This window comes from Panicum hallii, chromosome 4 (genome assembly GCF_002211085.1).
Source record: "Panicum hallii strain FIL2 chromosome 4, PHallii_v3.1, whole genome shotgun sequence".
Taxonomy (NCBI): domain Eukaryota; kingdom Viridiplantae; phylum Streptophyta; class Magnoliopsida; order Poales; family Poaceae; genus Panicum; species Panicum hallii.
The window spans coordinates 50,198,279-50,211,879 of NC_038045.1; the positions used below are offsets into that span (position 1 = coordinate 50,198,279).

General features: G+C 47.2%; 2 protein-coding genes across 3 annotated transcripts; both read right to left on the minus strand.

Moving 5' to 3' along the window:
• Nucleotides 1-1,750: 1,750 nt before the first annotated feature.
• Nucleotides 1,751-8,265, minus strand: LOC112889625 (protein-tyrosine sulfotransferase). 2 transcript variants are annotated; one of them, XM_025956351.1, is made up of 13 exons: nt 7,644-8,265; nt 7,270-7,444; nt 7,124-7,195; nt 6,225-6,513; nt 5,500-5,640; nt 4,431-4,535; nt 4,243-4,303; nt 4,033-4,152; nt 3,419-3,471; nt 3,248-3,316; nt 3,039-3,158; nt 2,559-2,723; nt 1,751-2,170 (listed from the first exon to the last, which is right to left on the minus strand). In XM_025956351.1, exons 1-13 carry the CDS (start codon nt 7,705-7,707, stop codon nt 2,030-2,032), a joined length of 1,575 nt encoding a protein of 524 aa, XP_025812136.1. In that variant the 5' UTR covers nt 7,708-8,265; the 3' UTR covers nt 1,751-2,029. The 2 variants fall into 2 exon arrangements, with proteins under 2 accessions (XP_025812136.1, XP_025812137.1); XM_025956352.1 differs by lacking the exon at nt 4,243-4,303 and having other exon boundaries at nt 4,033-4,180; nt 7,644-8,243.
• A 1,795-nt stretch (nt 8,266-10,060) lies between these two features.
• Nucleotides 10,061-13,519, minus strand: LOC112889021 (probable WRKY transcription factor 53). Its single transcript, XM_025955479.1, has 3 exons — nt 12,634-13,519; nt 11,269-11,394; nt 10,061-11,055 (listed from the first exon to the last, which is right to left on the minus strand). Exons 1-3 carry the CDS (start codon nt 12,948-12,950, stop codon nt 10,377-10,379), a joined length of 1,122 nt encoding a protein of 373 aa, XP_025811264.1. The 5' UTR covers nt 12,951-13,519; the 3' UTR covers nt 10,061-10,376.
• Between the last annotated feature and the right edge of the window lie 82 nt (nt 13,520-13,601).

Below are 13,601 nucleotides of genomic sequence, written 5' to 3' on the forward strand. Positions count from 1 at the left end.
ATCGCGGCGGTGCTACAGCCCAGCCAGCCCATTCCGCCTTTCGCTGGCCGAGGCCGGCGGCTCGATGCCTCGATCAAGTTCCGGCCGGGCGACGGCGTCACCAGCGCGGTCGCCAGGCGCGCCGCGAGCATCTGCTGCTAGCACGATGTTACCATCGCCAACACAGGACATGCTACACCAGCTGGGCCTCGCCAGTCGTCTCGGCCCAGAGTCCCCAACGTACGTGTGTCGGGCCAAGAGTGGGTGCGGCCCGTGTGTGTGCTCGGCTTGCAGGAGAAGAGGAACGCATCATGTATGAACTGAGATAATTCCTGATGAATTGAATCTGTCCTCCGACCTATCTCTTCCTCGATCCCCTTGCTTCTTCTTCCTCCGATCTAGGTTGCTAACACACGAGGCCGAAAGATCGTCTCTGTCGAGCTCCGCTGCCGCTACGCCGTGCTCGTGCCGCCGCGCGTTCCATGTTCACCCAACCTGGGCCGCGGCCTCGGACCTCCCCTCCCGCCATGGCCCTGCGGCTCCCGTTCCAGAAAACGAGCTTGTCCGACCGCTGCTCTGTCAAATCCGGGCCACAGATATCCGATCGGACGGCTCTCGGTGACCCCAGGCCAGGGCCGTCCACCCTGAACATGGGCACGCAGCTCCTCGGCTTGCCAGAGCGCCGCCGCGTTCCCAGCGCTGCTCGCCGGATGGGGGCGCGCCACGCGCACCTTATCCGCGGCGAGATCCCGGTGCTCCGTTCCGCCACGGCGACGTCGACCAAGGCAACACGAGATGGCCGTCGAAAAGTTTCGGAGCTCTCTGCGATAAGCGTGCGCATCGGCTGCCGATGAGGGTTCGATCAGCGTGCGTGACGCCGTCGACGCCGCGGCCGTGGAGAAGGCTCCGGACGGGCCGGGACTCGCGCCGGCGGTCAAGGGCCCTGCTTGAGGCGCCGCCCGACGCCGGCTCACGGCACGGATGCCACTGCGACGCCTTCCGCGAGCTCGAGCAAAAAGTAAAACAAATCTAATGGAACTGAGGTTGCCAATTCTTCAGGAGTGCTTGTGCTGCATTCATCTCCTAATTGAGCAGAGCAGATAATTGTGTAGCAAGCCAGGAGTATTTGCACCTCAAGAGAGCATGTCCTACTGTCTTATTAGGTCTGTTAGTCTCCTTTGCTTGTCAACACCTTCAAAAATGCAGGGAGAAGCGATAAAGACCAAAACCGACGCTATTTCAACTGCAGGGGGGCAGATCCGTGTCCATTTTTCATGCTAGCATCAATACAGGGAGTTTGGGGGGTCTTGTGCAAGAGTTGATGTGGGTGATGTGGTGCTCTCAGATGCAGGAAAGATCCCAGGTGGCTTTTCTGCAGGGAGTTCAGGCTGCAGGGGAATCTGGAAGGGGCAGGATCATATCATACAATGGAAAATTGGAAACTGATGCTACCATGGTGAAGCAAGGTTATGTTTTGTCTGCAACTGGAAATGTCATTTGTGAGATCAAACACCTGCAGTTATTAGCTCTAGACTTTAGCGACTGGAAGACTACTTAATGCTTTAGAGATGTAATACGGTGTCGCATCGCATGACCCAGCCGCTCATGGCTGTCTAGAGAATGTAGCACGTAATCTGGTTGCTAGTGATTTGTGTAGCACCAATGGCTAATGGAAGTTTCTTTCCAGTTAAAATCCACATCACCGGATGGAGCGGGATCAATTTGAGAAAATGGACTGATAATTTGGAGTTCACCAATATCTACAGCGGAATAACTCGATATGCATTCAGTTTCCATAGCATCATATTCAAATGTCTTCACTTTGAGACATTTTTGTAAGGGATCCTCGATCATTCTATAATCCTTGGAGCCTTCCAGCCATCCTATCAACGAGGCATGTTAAATCGTTAACACCCATACTTGTATACATGATGATTCTGTGGATGTTAACATCTTTGCCCCCAAAGAATGCCAAGGGCAACGTCTTGGGGGGGGGGGGGCATCATCAGACTGTACATCAAAAATCTAGAGACCGACTCACGAATCATTGTTAGACCTTAAGTTTTGACGTTCTTCTTCTCGTCGTTACAGCAAATGAGAGTAAAGCTATGATCGCTGCGATCCCTAGGCCAAGCATGACCACCATCCAAGGAGAGCAAATCCCGTCGCCGCAGATGATGTCTGTCCAGCCCTGAAAGAGATAAGCCAAGGCGCATGAGGCTTGCTAATCTTAGCACAGCTATAGCAGTAGTAGTAATTCTTCCACCTTTCCCTGCGCACGAGAAAGGTCAATCTTATATTCTACAGGCAAATTTGAAATGTTCATGTTATATCAAATCAACTGAACTAACATGATCAAGTGCTTGGTGATTGTTAATATGAATGAACCTGACTCCCTTATTTTTCTAGAGTTATCAAGATAGTACTGCAATGCTTTTAACAAAACTACATGCAACAGTTAACATGTATAGCCATTGCTCTCCAACACAAATAACTGAGGGTCTGAATTCTGACAGGAAAGGTTGTAAAACTAAAATGAACCAAATAACAAAAAATTGTTTTTTCGAGTTTAAACATACCTTTTGTTCTGCCAGCTGTCTGTGATGTCCCACCACAGATTGTTGAGCTTTAAGCATCAAATGTTCCTGGGTAAAAATTTTCTTAGCATGATCATAAAGTTCCATGTCAAGGCTGTTCAACGAGATAATTTGCTTCAATATTGCCTCAGGTACCAGCTTCCGTGCCTGCAAACGAACTTCCTATGTCATTGCTGAAACATTCTAACATGAAAGTGCTCCATAGAAACACAAGCAGAAATTTCTAACTATTATTGGAGTTTTCTGTTAGGACAAAAAAAAAATAAGCACATGCATGATTGTGAAGTTTTGAGCACGTCAGCCTTAGCACTTGTATCCTATTTCTTTTTTCTTGGCCTCAGTTAGTGCTCAATATTGATAGAAATGAATCGGGTGTCCACATATGGTGCAAATTTGTATCACTAGAAAAACAGAAAATAAATCAAGAACAATCTTCAGTGTGCATAAACCTCACAATCTTACCTCTTTTGAAAAGTTTGCTTCCGCAACTTTCTTTAGGGATATTTTACGACGGTTAGATTGAGACTTTCGCAGTTTAGCAATGCAAGTTTCATAAGCTTCCATCAGTTTACCAACAGTCATCTGGCATCAGCAATAAATTAACATTTTGATCACAAGATAATAATAGAAAACTCTACACAAAGAATTGAGCACTTCAGGTAGTGTATTACATTTCCATTTCCTTGTTCATCGCTCGTGGAGTTCAGGGCTTCATTATTTTGCCAACCATGGGTGCTATTCTATCAAGAAAACAGAAATATGAGATGGGGCAACTGTACAGATTCTACAATCTAATCACACAAAGCTAAATAATGCAATATAAGATTTAACCACCCTAATACCAGATGTTCATTTCTTGCTTCTTCCTCCGGCTCCACCATGGATGGGTGAGAGTCTGCGAACAGAAGTATGAGATTAGATCCTCATTTATCATTTTTGCGCTGGCAAAAAGTATATAGTGGAGAACTATATAACCAGAATAAACATAAGATTTCTTTATGCAGTTAATTTTTTTAAAGTCACCTTCTCCCAGACATGTTGATTTCCTGCCCCAATGTTTTCAATGTGCAGCAAATCATGCACAGCGCAAAAGTTTGCCACTTCAACAGCTACACCAGCCACAATTAGTGCTGCTTATGCATTTAGCGGTCGATGAGCAGTTTCATTCCACTAGTTCGAACTTTGCTGAATGTCGTGCAAGTTCAAAGTAATTGGTTTTTTGATACGAGGGATGCACATACTGTGCCTCTGTATTGCTGTATGATTCTATGCTTGGGATTCTAGAATTCCAGGTATGCATAATTTGTTAGGGAATGTCTGAACCAAAAAGGCATAATATCTTTCTGTTTCAATAAAAAAGTTGAGGATTTGTTGCCCTTCGGTCTAAAGTAACATAAATACAACTACGGAAGGCATGATTATAAGTTAGGAACACCAGATTGTAACATATTTTTACCATTCTCACTGGGTAGATCTTCCTTCAGATCTAAGTTCAATGTCCCTGATTGTGAAAGCACCTGTGCTCCTACCATATGAGCAAACAACCTCGCGGATTCTTCATGATCCTCCGTAAGTCCTACATACAGCATTTGGTCCAGCCTATTCTGTAATTGAAAATGATGGCATCACTTTTGGGAGGGAAGTATATAAGAAATTCCAGACCCACCTTTGTATAGTGAATGATATGTTTGTATTGGCATAATGCATTTATCTACTGTAAATTCCTTCTGCATGACAGTATAGTCAATGCTGGTGTTTTGCATGTCAGAGAAAGCAATAAAGTATCATGTGCTTTGGCCATTGGAATGCACATCGAAAACAGTCTATCATGATGTTCATCTCTTTGGTACATACCTTAGCAACTTCAAGCACAATATGACCAAGATCTGGATGCTGTCTGACACAATGTCGAACCTCATGTGCTCCATCAAAGTATGAATTGTTTGTTAGCCCAGTAATCTGCCAAGACAACATGAGTACACAAACAAATTAGAAACCAGATCACTGAAGCTGACTGGGAAATCATCTGCAGGCAGATGTTTACTACAGCTTCTTCCTGTGAAAGAAGATACAACACATAAATATGCCTGGGACACAACACAGTACTTGTGCAGACTTGCAACAGAATTACTGAACAAACAAGTTGATCAGTTTTGACAGGAAAATGTGTACTGGCAAATTGATACGGAAAAATACACTATAATTTCAGGTCAATCTCCCAACAGTTCTTGTCAACTTTCTGATGCTATGCAGGAACATGAAAAAGAACTGATATACTTGTCATGGGTAGAGAGCACATGGTGATGAATAGAAGTTTAACTATGGTGGGTATATCATATACAGTATAACTGTGTGCTAGTAAGAATGAAGTATGTTTGACATTCTGTAGCTCAAAATAATGGATAACTTTTCCTTGGTCTATTCAGTATCTATCATCGTCGTCTGAGTTCTGAGTAACAAATAGCATCTTTGTACGATGCAGTTCTGGGCAATTATCCCCAGCCTTTATTGAAGGCAATAAATGGCCTTTTCAAGTCAGAACATATTTGCAGTAATAAAATTATTAAAAGTATGCACGCATCTGTTTACTATTGACTGGATGTATCGCATGACCTATCCAGACAGTTCAAGTAGGGAATGATCACATATCCATGAAAATTAGTAGCAAGATATGCACTTCATCACAGATCTACACATGTAAATGTATCATCTTCAGAAAATAATTAAAAATTTTAAAATATACAAAATTGACAAAGTGGGTGGAAATCACAAATCACCACCACAGCAAATGTAATTTGCTACCATGTAGAATATTAATCCTCAGAGAGGCCAGCTAAAATGCATGGAGGACAATTTACAGTTTTCAATCACAGGAAGCCATGCAGGAATAGTACAACAGAAGTTAAAGGACAAGTCATCATACCTGAAAGGTAGCGCCATTATGAATGATTTCATGGGCAACTGGATCATTGATGTACTCGTGTAATGGCATAACCATATCCTCCACATCATATGCATTAACCTTCTTGGTACTATGCACTTTGTCAAACCCCCTGGCAACTCTCTGGAAAATTACAGCAGATGTTGCACTTATTGAAGGAATATTCTAATACAGGCAATGGAAGAATCATAATTATAAGTTCACTGATCCCAAGATAATTTGGAATCTATGCTCCTGGTTGTGCAAATCAAACATGCCTAAAAAGTTCAGATTAAGTGTAACTACTATTGAAGCTAAAAGGGTCACACTTGAAACACTTGTACTGACAAAACTGGGATGTTGAATCACTACCTTGGGACACTAAAAATGTAATGGATGGTAGGGAAACAGTAATATCCAGAAGCTCCCTACCAATTTAAGGAAAATCTAGTGGATCAACTGATTTATATCTATTACAATTGGTGTTTGCTTTATGTGAATACCGGATACAGAAATCTATCCAAGATTGTGTTCAATGTTGAATATAAAACACAAGATCCCAAATTACAAGGTACAGATTTTAGAAAATAAGTATACGACAGAGCATTTTGTCAAAACTGTTGCATTTGAACAACTGCAATTTGAGCCCCAACAGTATCCATCATATGTTACTACCACTATGAAGTATGAATCAAAGCAAAAGGTTGAATTGAAGTGAATAGGCATACCCTGGCAAACAGATCTTCTCTCATCCATGGAACCAAGTACTTCCAAGGCCAGATGTCCAAAGTACTCACAGCACGAGACTTTGTTAACACACGGGTAGTCATTAACTTTGCAGAAGTTAGGTTTGGGTGCACAAGGAATCTAGCTGCAACTTCAACTGAGAACTCATATGTGCTAAATACACGATCAACTGGATTTCTCAGTATCGTTACAACAGAAGTTCTCTCCCTTGGTAGCTTGGAAGTTAAGCTATAGTCATCATGAGTAACAACCAGCTTGCAGTCAGGATGGCTGATAAGACAGCATAAATGTCATTAGTAATTCTAAGCAAATTATCTTGAGAAAAATCTTAGAACTGAACTCAGGATAAATACTGGCCAACAGTTAATTCCTAAGGAATTGAAACTGAAAACTGCACCTTAATTACCTAAAATTGTTGGCATGCCCATAGACAGGCAACAACATCCATGTAAAAATGTCATGTACAGATTTCAAGATTTAGTTGCTATGCGTATACTAGAATGCAGTAATTAGCATAAAGGGAGACCATCCAAAAACACATATTAACGACTTCCAAGTTCCAAGAAAGATAAGCACTAACAATACAATTTCACTAGACAGAAAGTGCAGTGAATAGATTATCTAAATTTGAGAAAAAGAAGATGATTTCCATAGCAATCAATTCCCCAGTACTTTTCTATAAAGGAAATAGAATTAACCAATCGGGGAAAATGCCAGCCAACATTCAAATGCCAGTCAACATTCAAAGAAGGCACTTTTTTTTACTGATTCAGACAGTTCAGAACTCAGAAGAAGTGCTCGTGAAACAGGTATGTTTTATCGAATCGCCCGATCAACATGACAATGCAGTTGATCAGAGCAGAGTACTAACTTTGCTCACCTTGGGTCGAACCGTAGCTTATCGTAAGACCGCGGGCATTCCTGCGCATTTGTATACAGCTTTTTCAGGAAGCTGCCAAGACATGAAGCGTCAGCAGGATTACAGGACACGCCTAACCAAACTGTTGTTTAGTCCAGCGAACGTACCAGTGAAAGTAGGTGCGTCCTCCAGTCCTAGGAATGTGGAGGAAGAAGAGCAAATCCTTGAGGCTCAGCTTGTCCCCATCCTTCTCCCGCCCAGTAGAGGAATCCGCCCAGCCCCTGACGACCCCCTCGCAGTGCCTGTACCCGTCGTCGGAGCTGACGAGTGGAAGCAGCGCCACTGCATCACCAGAACGAGCGATTACTTAGCCCATAACCATCGGGAATCAGAGCGAGTGCGTTCCCCCAGCTGGACGAGGCAACACGACACACGCCGAGACGATCCGATCGGACGAAGCATCCAATCAACACAGCGCGCAGCAGAATTCAGACGCGCCGGGGGGTTAGAGCAGGAGCCGAGACGGAAGGGCGCGGCGTACCTGACGCGACGGCTAGGAGCGCGACCGCGCCGACGCCCAACAATCCGAGCGCCGCCCCCGCCATCGATTCGCCAGGGGCGCCCAGATCCAGCGGGCGAGCGCGGCGCTGGTGGGGCACGTGAGGAGGGCGCGAGGGCGGGCGGGCACGAGACCGCCGCGGCGACGGAAGTGGAGGAGAGCGAGGACGGAGGCGGGCGTTATAAACGGTGTGTGCGGTGGACTGGTGGGTGGGAGGGAGGAGGAAACGGAAGGATCGCGAGGGGGCGGCGGCGGCGGCGGCAGCACAGCTCAGCTCAGCTCCGCGCGCCGCGGCATCCGGCAGGCCTGCCTGCCTCGGCACCGGCGCGGGCGGCCCGGCACCCGCCGCTTTCCTCTCGGTCCCCGTGCGCGCCCGACTCTGCTCTCCCTCCCTCGCGCGCGCCGCGGCTCGGGCCGTGTAGTTTATTTCGGTCGCACGCGCAGCTGCGCTAGTGCCGGTCGCTCTCGGGGCCGGGGCCGAGGCGGGCGTAAATAGTGGGCAGCGGCGGCCGGTGGTGGTGGTGGTGGGAAAGCGCGGCGGGAACGGCAGTTTTTCCTAGCCACTTGCCGGTCCGGCCTCGGCCGGCGGGGTCGGCCTCCGAGATTCGCAGCGCAGCCCCATACGGCGGTGGATCTCGCCGTGCCGGCGGTACTCCCCCGTTTCGTGCAACGATTGGTTGGTGCGCGTGTCCTCTCTCTCTATGTTACTGTACTACGAGCCTAATCTAAGATCATGGTGAAAAACTGGAACTTCAGCTTTGGTAAGGTACCCACAACCACAAGTACAGAGCCAAACTTATCAAAAAAGAAAAGAAAAGAAAAGTACAGAGACAAGATTGCTCCCCAGGCAATCTTGCCATTGAGTTTCTTCACTTCCTGATGCACGGGGCCAACCTGAAAGCAACAAGTTTGGCATGCCTAACCCGTTCCTACAAACAAACAGAACGTCCGTCAGCCCTGCAAAATCTATTTTTTTTCTTGCCAACAGTCAGCTCTACAAGATTTCGGTACCAAACAAATGTCAAAGACTAGTTTCAAAAAGAAAAAATATCAAAGACTTGGTTTCCAACCGAACTAGGTGAGGATAAACCACCTGGGTCAGACGCCTGCCTTTGACAGTTGACACACTCACAGACATGGAGATCCACGGTCGCCATGTCCTCTCTCCTCCATGGGATTTAACATGTGACCGGTGCCTTTACCCTGGAGCTTACGATAATCCTCCAGCTCTTGGTTGTTTGTTGAGCCGCAATCCTGCTTGCAGCTCGTGATGGGCGGCCTTTGCCTCGCCGCATGTGGTTGGTTGTTGGTTGGCGCAGGAAGTGAGTGGGCGCTTTGTGGAAGCAGAGCTGCCGGATTCAGGCTCTCGCTGCCTGCCTGCCTGGTGCCGTCCGGTGGACGGAGGATCCATGGATCCGATGGTTACCCACCAATCAGGGCTCCTGTCCCGCAACTTTGTGGTGTCATCGGTGTCCTGCTGCTGCTGCATTGGAGAAAGATAATAAAACTGGTGCGCGTCCATGTTCTGATGCAACCTTTTTATACATCCTTTTTTCTCGAGAAATGAAAGCTTTTTTAATTGAAGTATCGGTCGGTTTGATAATGGAGGATGGGCTGAATTTTTTCCAGTTTAAGTTTCAGAAGTTCGCGTGAGCAGTGTGATGCTGATGCCATTCAGAATTGGTTGGTTGTTTTTTCACTCTAAGTTAGTATTGTGGAATTGGGAAGAGTAGTTCATTGGTGTGTGTTTTAAGCAACAATTGTATCTGGGACTGGAGTAGTGTTTTAGCAGTCTTTTGTTTTTAGATCCATTTCTTTTGCAGTCTACAAAACATGCTCCCAAAAACTACAGGTAGGAACAAATACTGAAACACACGAACCAGAAAAACGGCCAGCCAGTCTGCCACTGCGACGGCACAATATAATAGTTTTTGAGACGGCATGCAGCACGATATAATAGTAATATACTGTTATCCTTATTGCCAGTCTAGTCAGCCTGCATGCCTTTGTTCGTTCTACCACTCAACAGCATCTCTGAATCATTCTCGTCGCCATCAGTCACCTGGTAGGAGAGGGGATGAATCTGACGAGCGGCCATTCGGTGACAGCGCCGTTACCAGCGGTCAAACCCATATTTCATTTGAGCATTTAACAGATACTTTAACTGACTAGAATCCTCTTTCAGCAATTCTTAATTAGCCCTTAAAGTTTATACGTCTTGTTTGGAATAATCCAAACAATAAGTTCCCTCCTACTAATACTACCTTCGTTACAATTTATTTTAACTTTTCTACATATATATATTGTACTATAAACTTATATATACACTTTATCTACATGCATAGAAAAACTATGTATCTAATAAAGACAAAATAAATTATAATTTAGAACAGAGGGAGTAGTATAGTGCTATTGTATGGACTCATTTAAGATTCTTACAACCTAGATCGCAGATTTACAGATAAAACTGATCCATCAATCCTCTTACAGAAACCGCCATGCTCCAAGTAAATGATCAACAAAACTAAAAGAAACAAGCGCTGACTGCTGAGGACACTGAACTAAGGTACGTCTACTACTACCTGCCGTGTTAAGGTGGCAAAAGACAGTGAAAACTACTGGCCGCAAAAGCAAAATCCTCAAGAGGAACGAAGCGAGACGTGTCCTACGAGCCGCCAGTTCTGATCAGTTCACTTTCCATGTTTTGACCTCCTCCTACTGGTATGGGCCACGGGACGACCCGCCAAATGGCGGGAACGGCAGGTGCGGGTCGAGCTCGGTGTGGTGGTAGAGCGACGAGTAGTCGAGCCCGGTCGCCCGGGAGACGACCTCGCCGAGCTCCGACGACTCCGCCCCGCGCATGCGCGCACCCGGTGACTCGTAGTCGTAGACGTCGTAGCTCCCGGCGACCGCCGGGCAGTGATGCGGCGGCGCGGAGAAGTAGCTCGACGACCCGGGCGGCGAGAAGGCGGCCGCAGCGGCGGCGGCGGGATTGTTGTCGGGCGCCTCGAGCTCGCCGGCGTGGTGGTGGTGGAATGGCACGGAGGGGAAGGAGAAGGGCAGCGCGGCGGGCGCGGAGGCCGGGCCGTGGTCGTAGTAGTCGTGGTCCTGGTGATAAAGCGGGGCCTCCGTCTCCACCTTCAGGGCGTCCTTGAACCCCATGACCACCAGCTGCATGCTCGGGTCCTGCTGCTCGTGATGCGACGGCGGCGGCGGCGACTGGCTCCCGCCGCCGCCGTGCGCGGTCACCGCGGCGGCGTGGCGCTGCCTCTGGTGGCAGGTGTGCTCGCCCTGGTACGTGACGTCGAACACGCACAGGTCGGTGTCCGAGCGCTGCACCTGCTTCGTGGCCGGGCACCCCTGGGCGGCGCGGTACGTGCACCGGTAGTAACCCCTGCGAGAACACGCCACACTACTGTCAGTGTGAGACACTACAAATGAAGCTGCTCAATTCGAAACTTTGGTGATGGGAACTGAGTTGTTTCCTACGAAATTTTGCGCAAAATTTGTGAGATCCATATGCTATTCAAACTTCATGTACTGTAACCTGTAATCTTGTATGAAATTTATGCGGATTTTGGATGTTGATGTCTGAAGTGGTTTTTACCTGGGAAACTTGGCGCCGAGGATGTCCTTCTGGCCGTACTTCCTCCAGCTGAAGCCATCGTCAGGTGTGGCCTCCAAGTTTGCGTCTGGGACTCGGAATTTCGCGGTCCATCTCGGCAGACCTTTCCTGTATGGTTCATGACCAAGAAGATGAGGGGCCAGATGTTCAGATCTCCTTTTTTTTGCGTTGACTTGAAAATGATGATGTTTGACTGAGTGTGCTGCCTATGATCAAAAAATGCCATTCTTTTTGACCAAATGACCATCGCCTATGAGTCTAAGAAGAATGCTACTACCAATCTACAGTAGTCTATAGTAGGTTTACTGAGGAGTAATATTAGTATGTGGACTTACTGCTTATATGTGACAGATTAGTACAGAAATTTTGTTCAGATACTTCTTTCATCTTTTTTTAATGGGTACAATATACCTCTATAGCTAGGTGCTTATTGTACATCCATAAGCCTCTGTTTTCTGTTTGTTGTTTTTTTAAAAAATGAAACTTGAAGCCTCTCTTGTTGTGAAAAATGATATCTGGAAACGGGTTTCACACGAAGCTGAACTAGACAGCGGTTGACAGCAACATCTTTTTTTTTACGAGGACAATCGACAGCTACATGTATCTATCTGAACTGAACATACAGATGATGTTAGAATGTTATGATCGCCGGTGCCTCTGGCAGTGAGTGTGTGTGATCGCATAATAAGTAGTAGTAATTTGGTTTAGAGACGCACAAGACGTGTTGTTTGTGTCAGTCGACGCAAGTTGATAGCCTTAGATACGTGTGCCTCATCGCTGGACTAGCTACCAATAGTCACTAGACGTATGATATATGCGCATCTATTAAAAGGTTGAAGAATGAATGAATAATATTTGTTTCGTTGCCAAACCTCGGGTGGATGCAGATGAAAAATAGTGTAATTGTTGAAATATGAGCAAATTTGTTGAAAAAACATATGCAAAGGCCTTTAAATAATATGAACTTGTGCAGATCTAGGTGAGGTCGTGTTCTATATGTAGGTAAAATCTCAAGTTCAAAGATGACCAAGTTTTTGAGAGAGATGAAAAAGAAAAACGTACGCTAGTCATGCTACTAGTTCTATTTATTCCTGATATTTGTTTTCTAATCGAGTCTGAACTTGCATATTTGCGTGGACATCGAACACGACCATATATACTAGAGTTGTACAAAGTTTTAAAAAATTATTTCTAAGAATGTTTTCGGTGAATTTCGATGGTTATCGAAATTTTGTGTCACTTTCAGTTTTCACCGTAGAAGCGTGTGGCACCTCATTTGGCGGCACGTACGGACGTACCACGATGTGATGTGAGTATTTTCGAGTTTAAACTTCAAAGTGAACGCACCTTCTCTTGTTGCACACCAGGTTTTGGCGCTCCGGCGCCTCCACCGCGGCCGTCCCGCCCGAGCTCTCGTCGGCCGACCGCGGCGAGTCGGAGCGGTCGGTGCCCCGCGACGACCCCGGCGCGGCCTCGACGGCCTTGGCGACGGCCACCGCCTTCCCGAGCGTGCACTGCAGCCGCCGCGCCGCGCCCCGGTAGTGCTCCGCCCGGGACCGCGGGTCCTCCGCCAGCTCCCCGAGCTGCCGCGCCTGCTCCTCGCCGTCGGCGAGGATCGTCAGGAGCAGCTGGATGCCCCCTTCTGCTCCCGCACCGTCCAGCATGGCTCTCCTGCGCCGCTGCAAAGCGTACGAGAGCTGCAGGATCGAGCTCGCACCTCGATCTGCGCAACGGCCACTGATCCGATCGGCACTATGCAGCGACCTCCGGTTCTTGGACGATCAGCTGACTAATCTGTGAACAATTCAGCAGCAAGGATGAACTGTCGGAGACAGAGAAGAACAGCTCGGATGATGCGACACAGTATAGCACTGATGGCCGATTTGAAGAGCGAGGCTAGCAGGGAGGAGCAACGGAAGGACCATGACAAGTTCAGCGAAACAGAGGAGAAACTCAAGAGCCGGCCAAGATGGCAATATGAACACAGGAAAGATCTCTACGAACAGGTGGCAGTATGGCCACCTTCTTGAAGCCGGCCTCTCTGTCGGTCTGTCCCAACAATGGCGGCAACGACGAGCGCGCAAGCTTGCAGGGTAGCCAGGTAGGTAAGAGAGTAACGGAGAAGACGATCGAAACGAAAGGAAGCAATGCTTGTTTCAGAGAAAGGATTGCAGTTGCAGAACGATGCATGCCTGGGGCTTTAAGGCCATGAGCCCAAGCTGGTTTCTGGTGCTGTGCAGGCTGGGCTGCTGCTACACCTCTGGTCTTCTAGATGTTGGTGAGAGGGAGCACGTTTGACCGGGGGAAACCGAGTG

Bases quoted from the DNA above. Each gene is read 5' to 3' on its own strand.
- LOC112889625 (XM_025956351.1), bottom strand. From the start codon at position 7,707: ATGGCGGGGGCGGCGCTCGGATTGTTGGGCGTCGGCGCGGTCGCGCTC. The intron at 4,536-5,499 runs GTATGATGACTT...TTGTCTTGGCAG, and splicing joins ATAATGGCGCTACCTTTCAG to ATTACTGGGCTAACAAACAA. The intron at 4,153-4,242 runs GTGGGTCTGGAA...TGCTGTATGTAG, and splicing joins ATATCATTCACTATACAAAG to GACTTACGGAGGATCATGAA.
- LOC112889021 (XM_025955479.1), bottom strand. From the start codon at position 12,950: ATGCTGGACGGTGCGGGAGCAGAAGGGGGCATCCAGCTGCTCCTGACG. The intron at 11,395-12,633 runs GTGCGTTCACTT...TGAACCATACAG, and splicing joins CTGGTGTGCAACAAGAGAAG to GAAAGGTCTGCCGAGATGGA. The intron at 11,056-11,268 runs GTAAAAACCACT...GTGTTCTCGCAG, and splicing joins CTCGGCGCCAAGTTTCCCAG to GGGTTACTACCGGTGCACGT.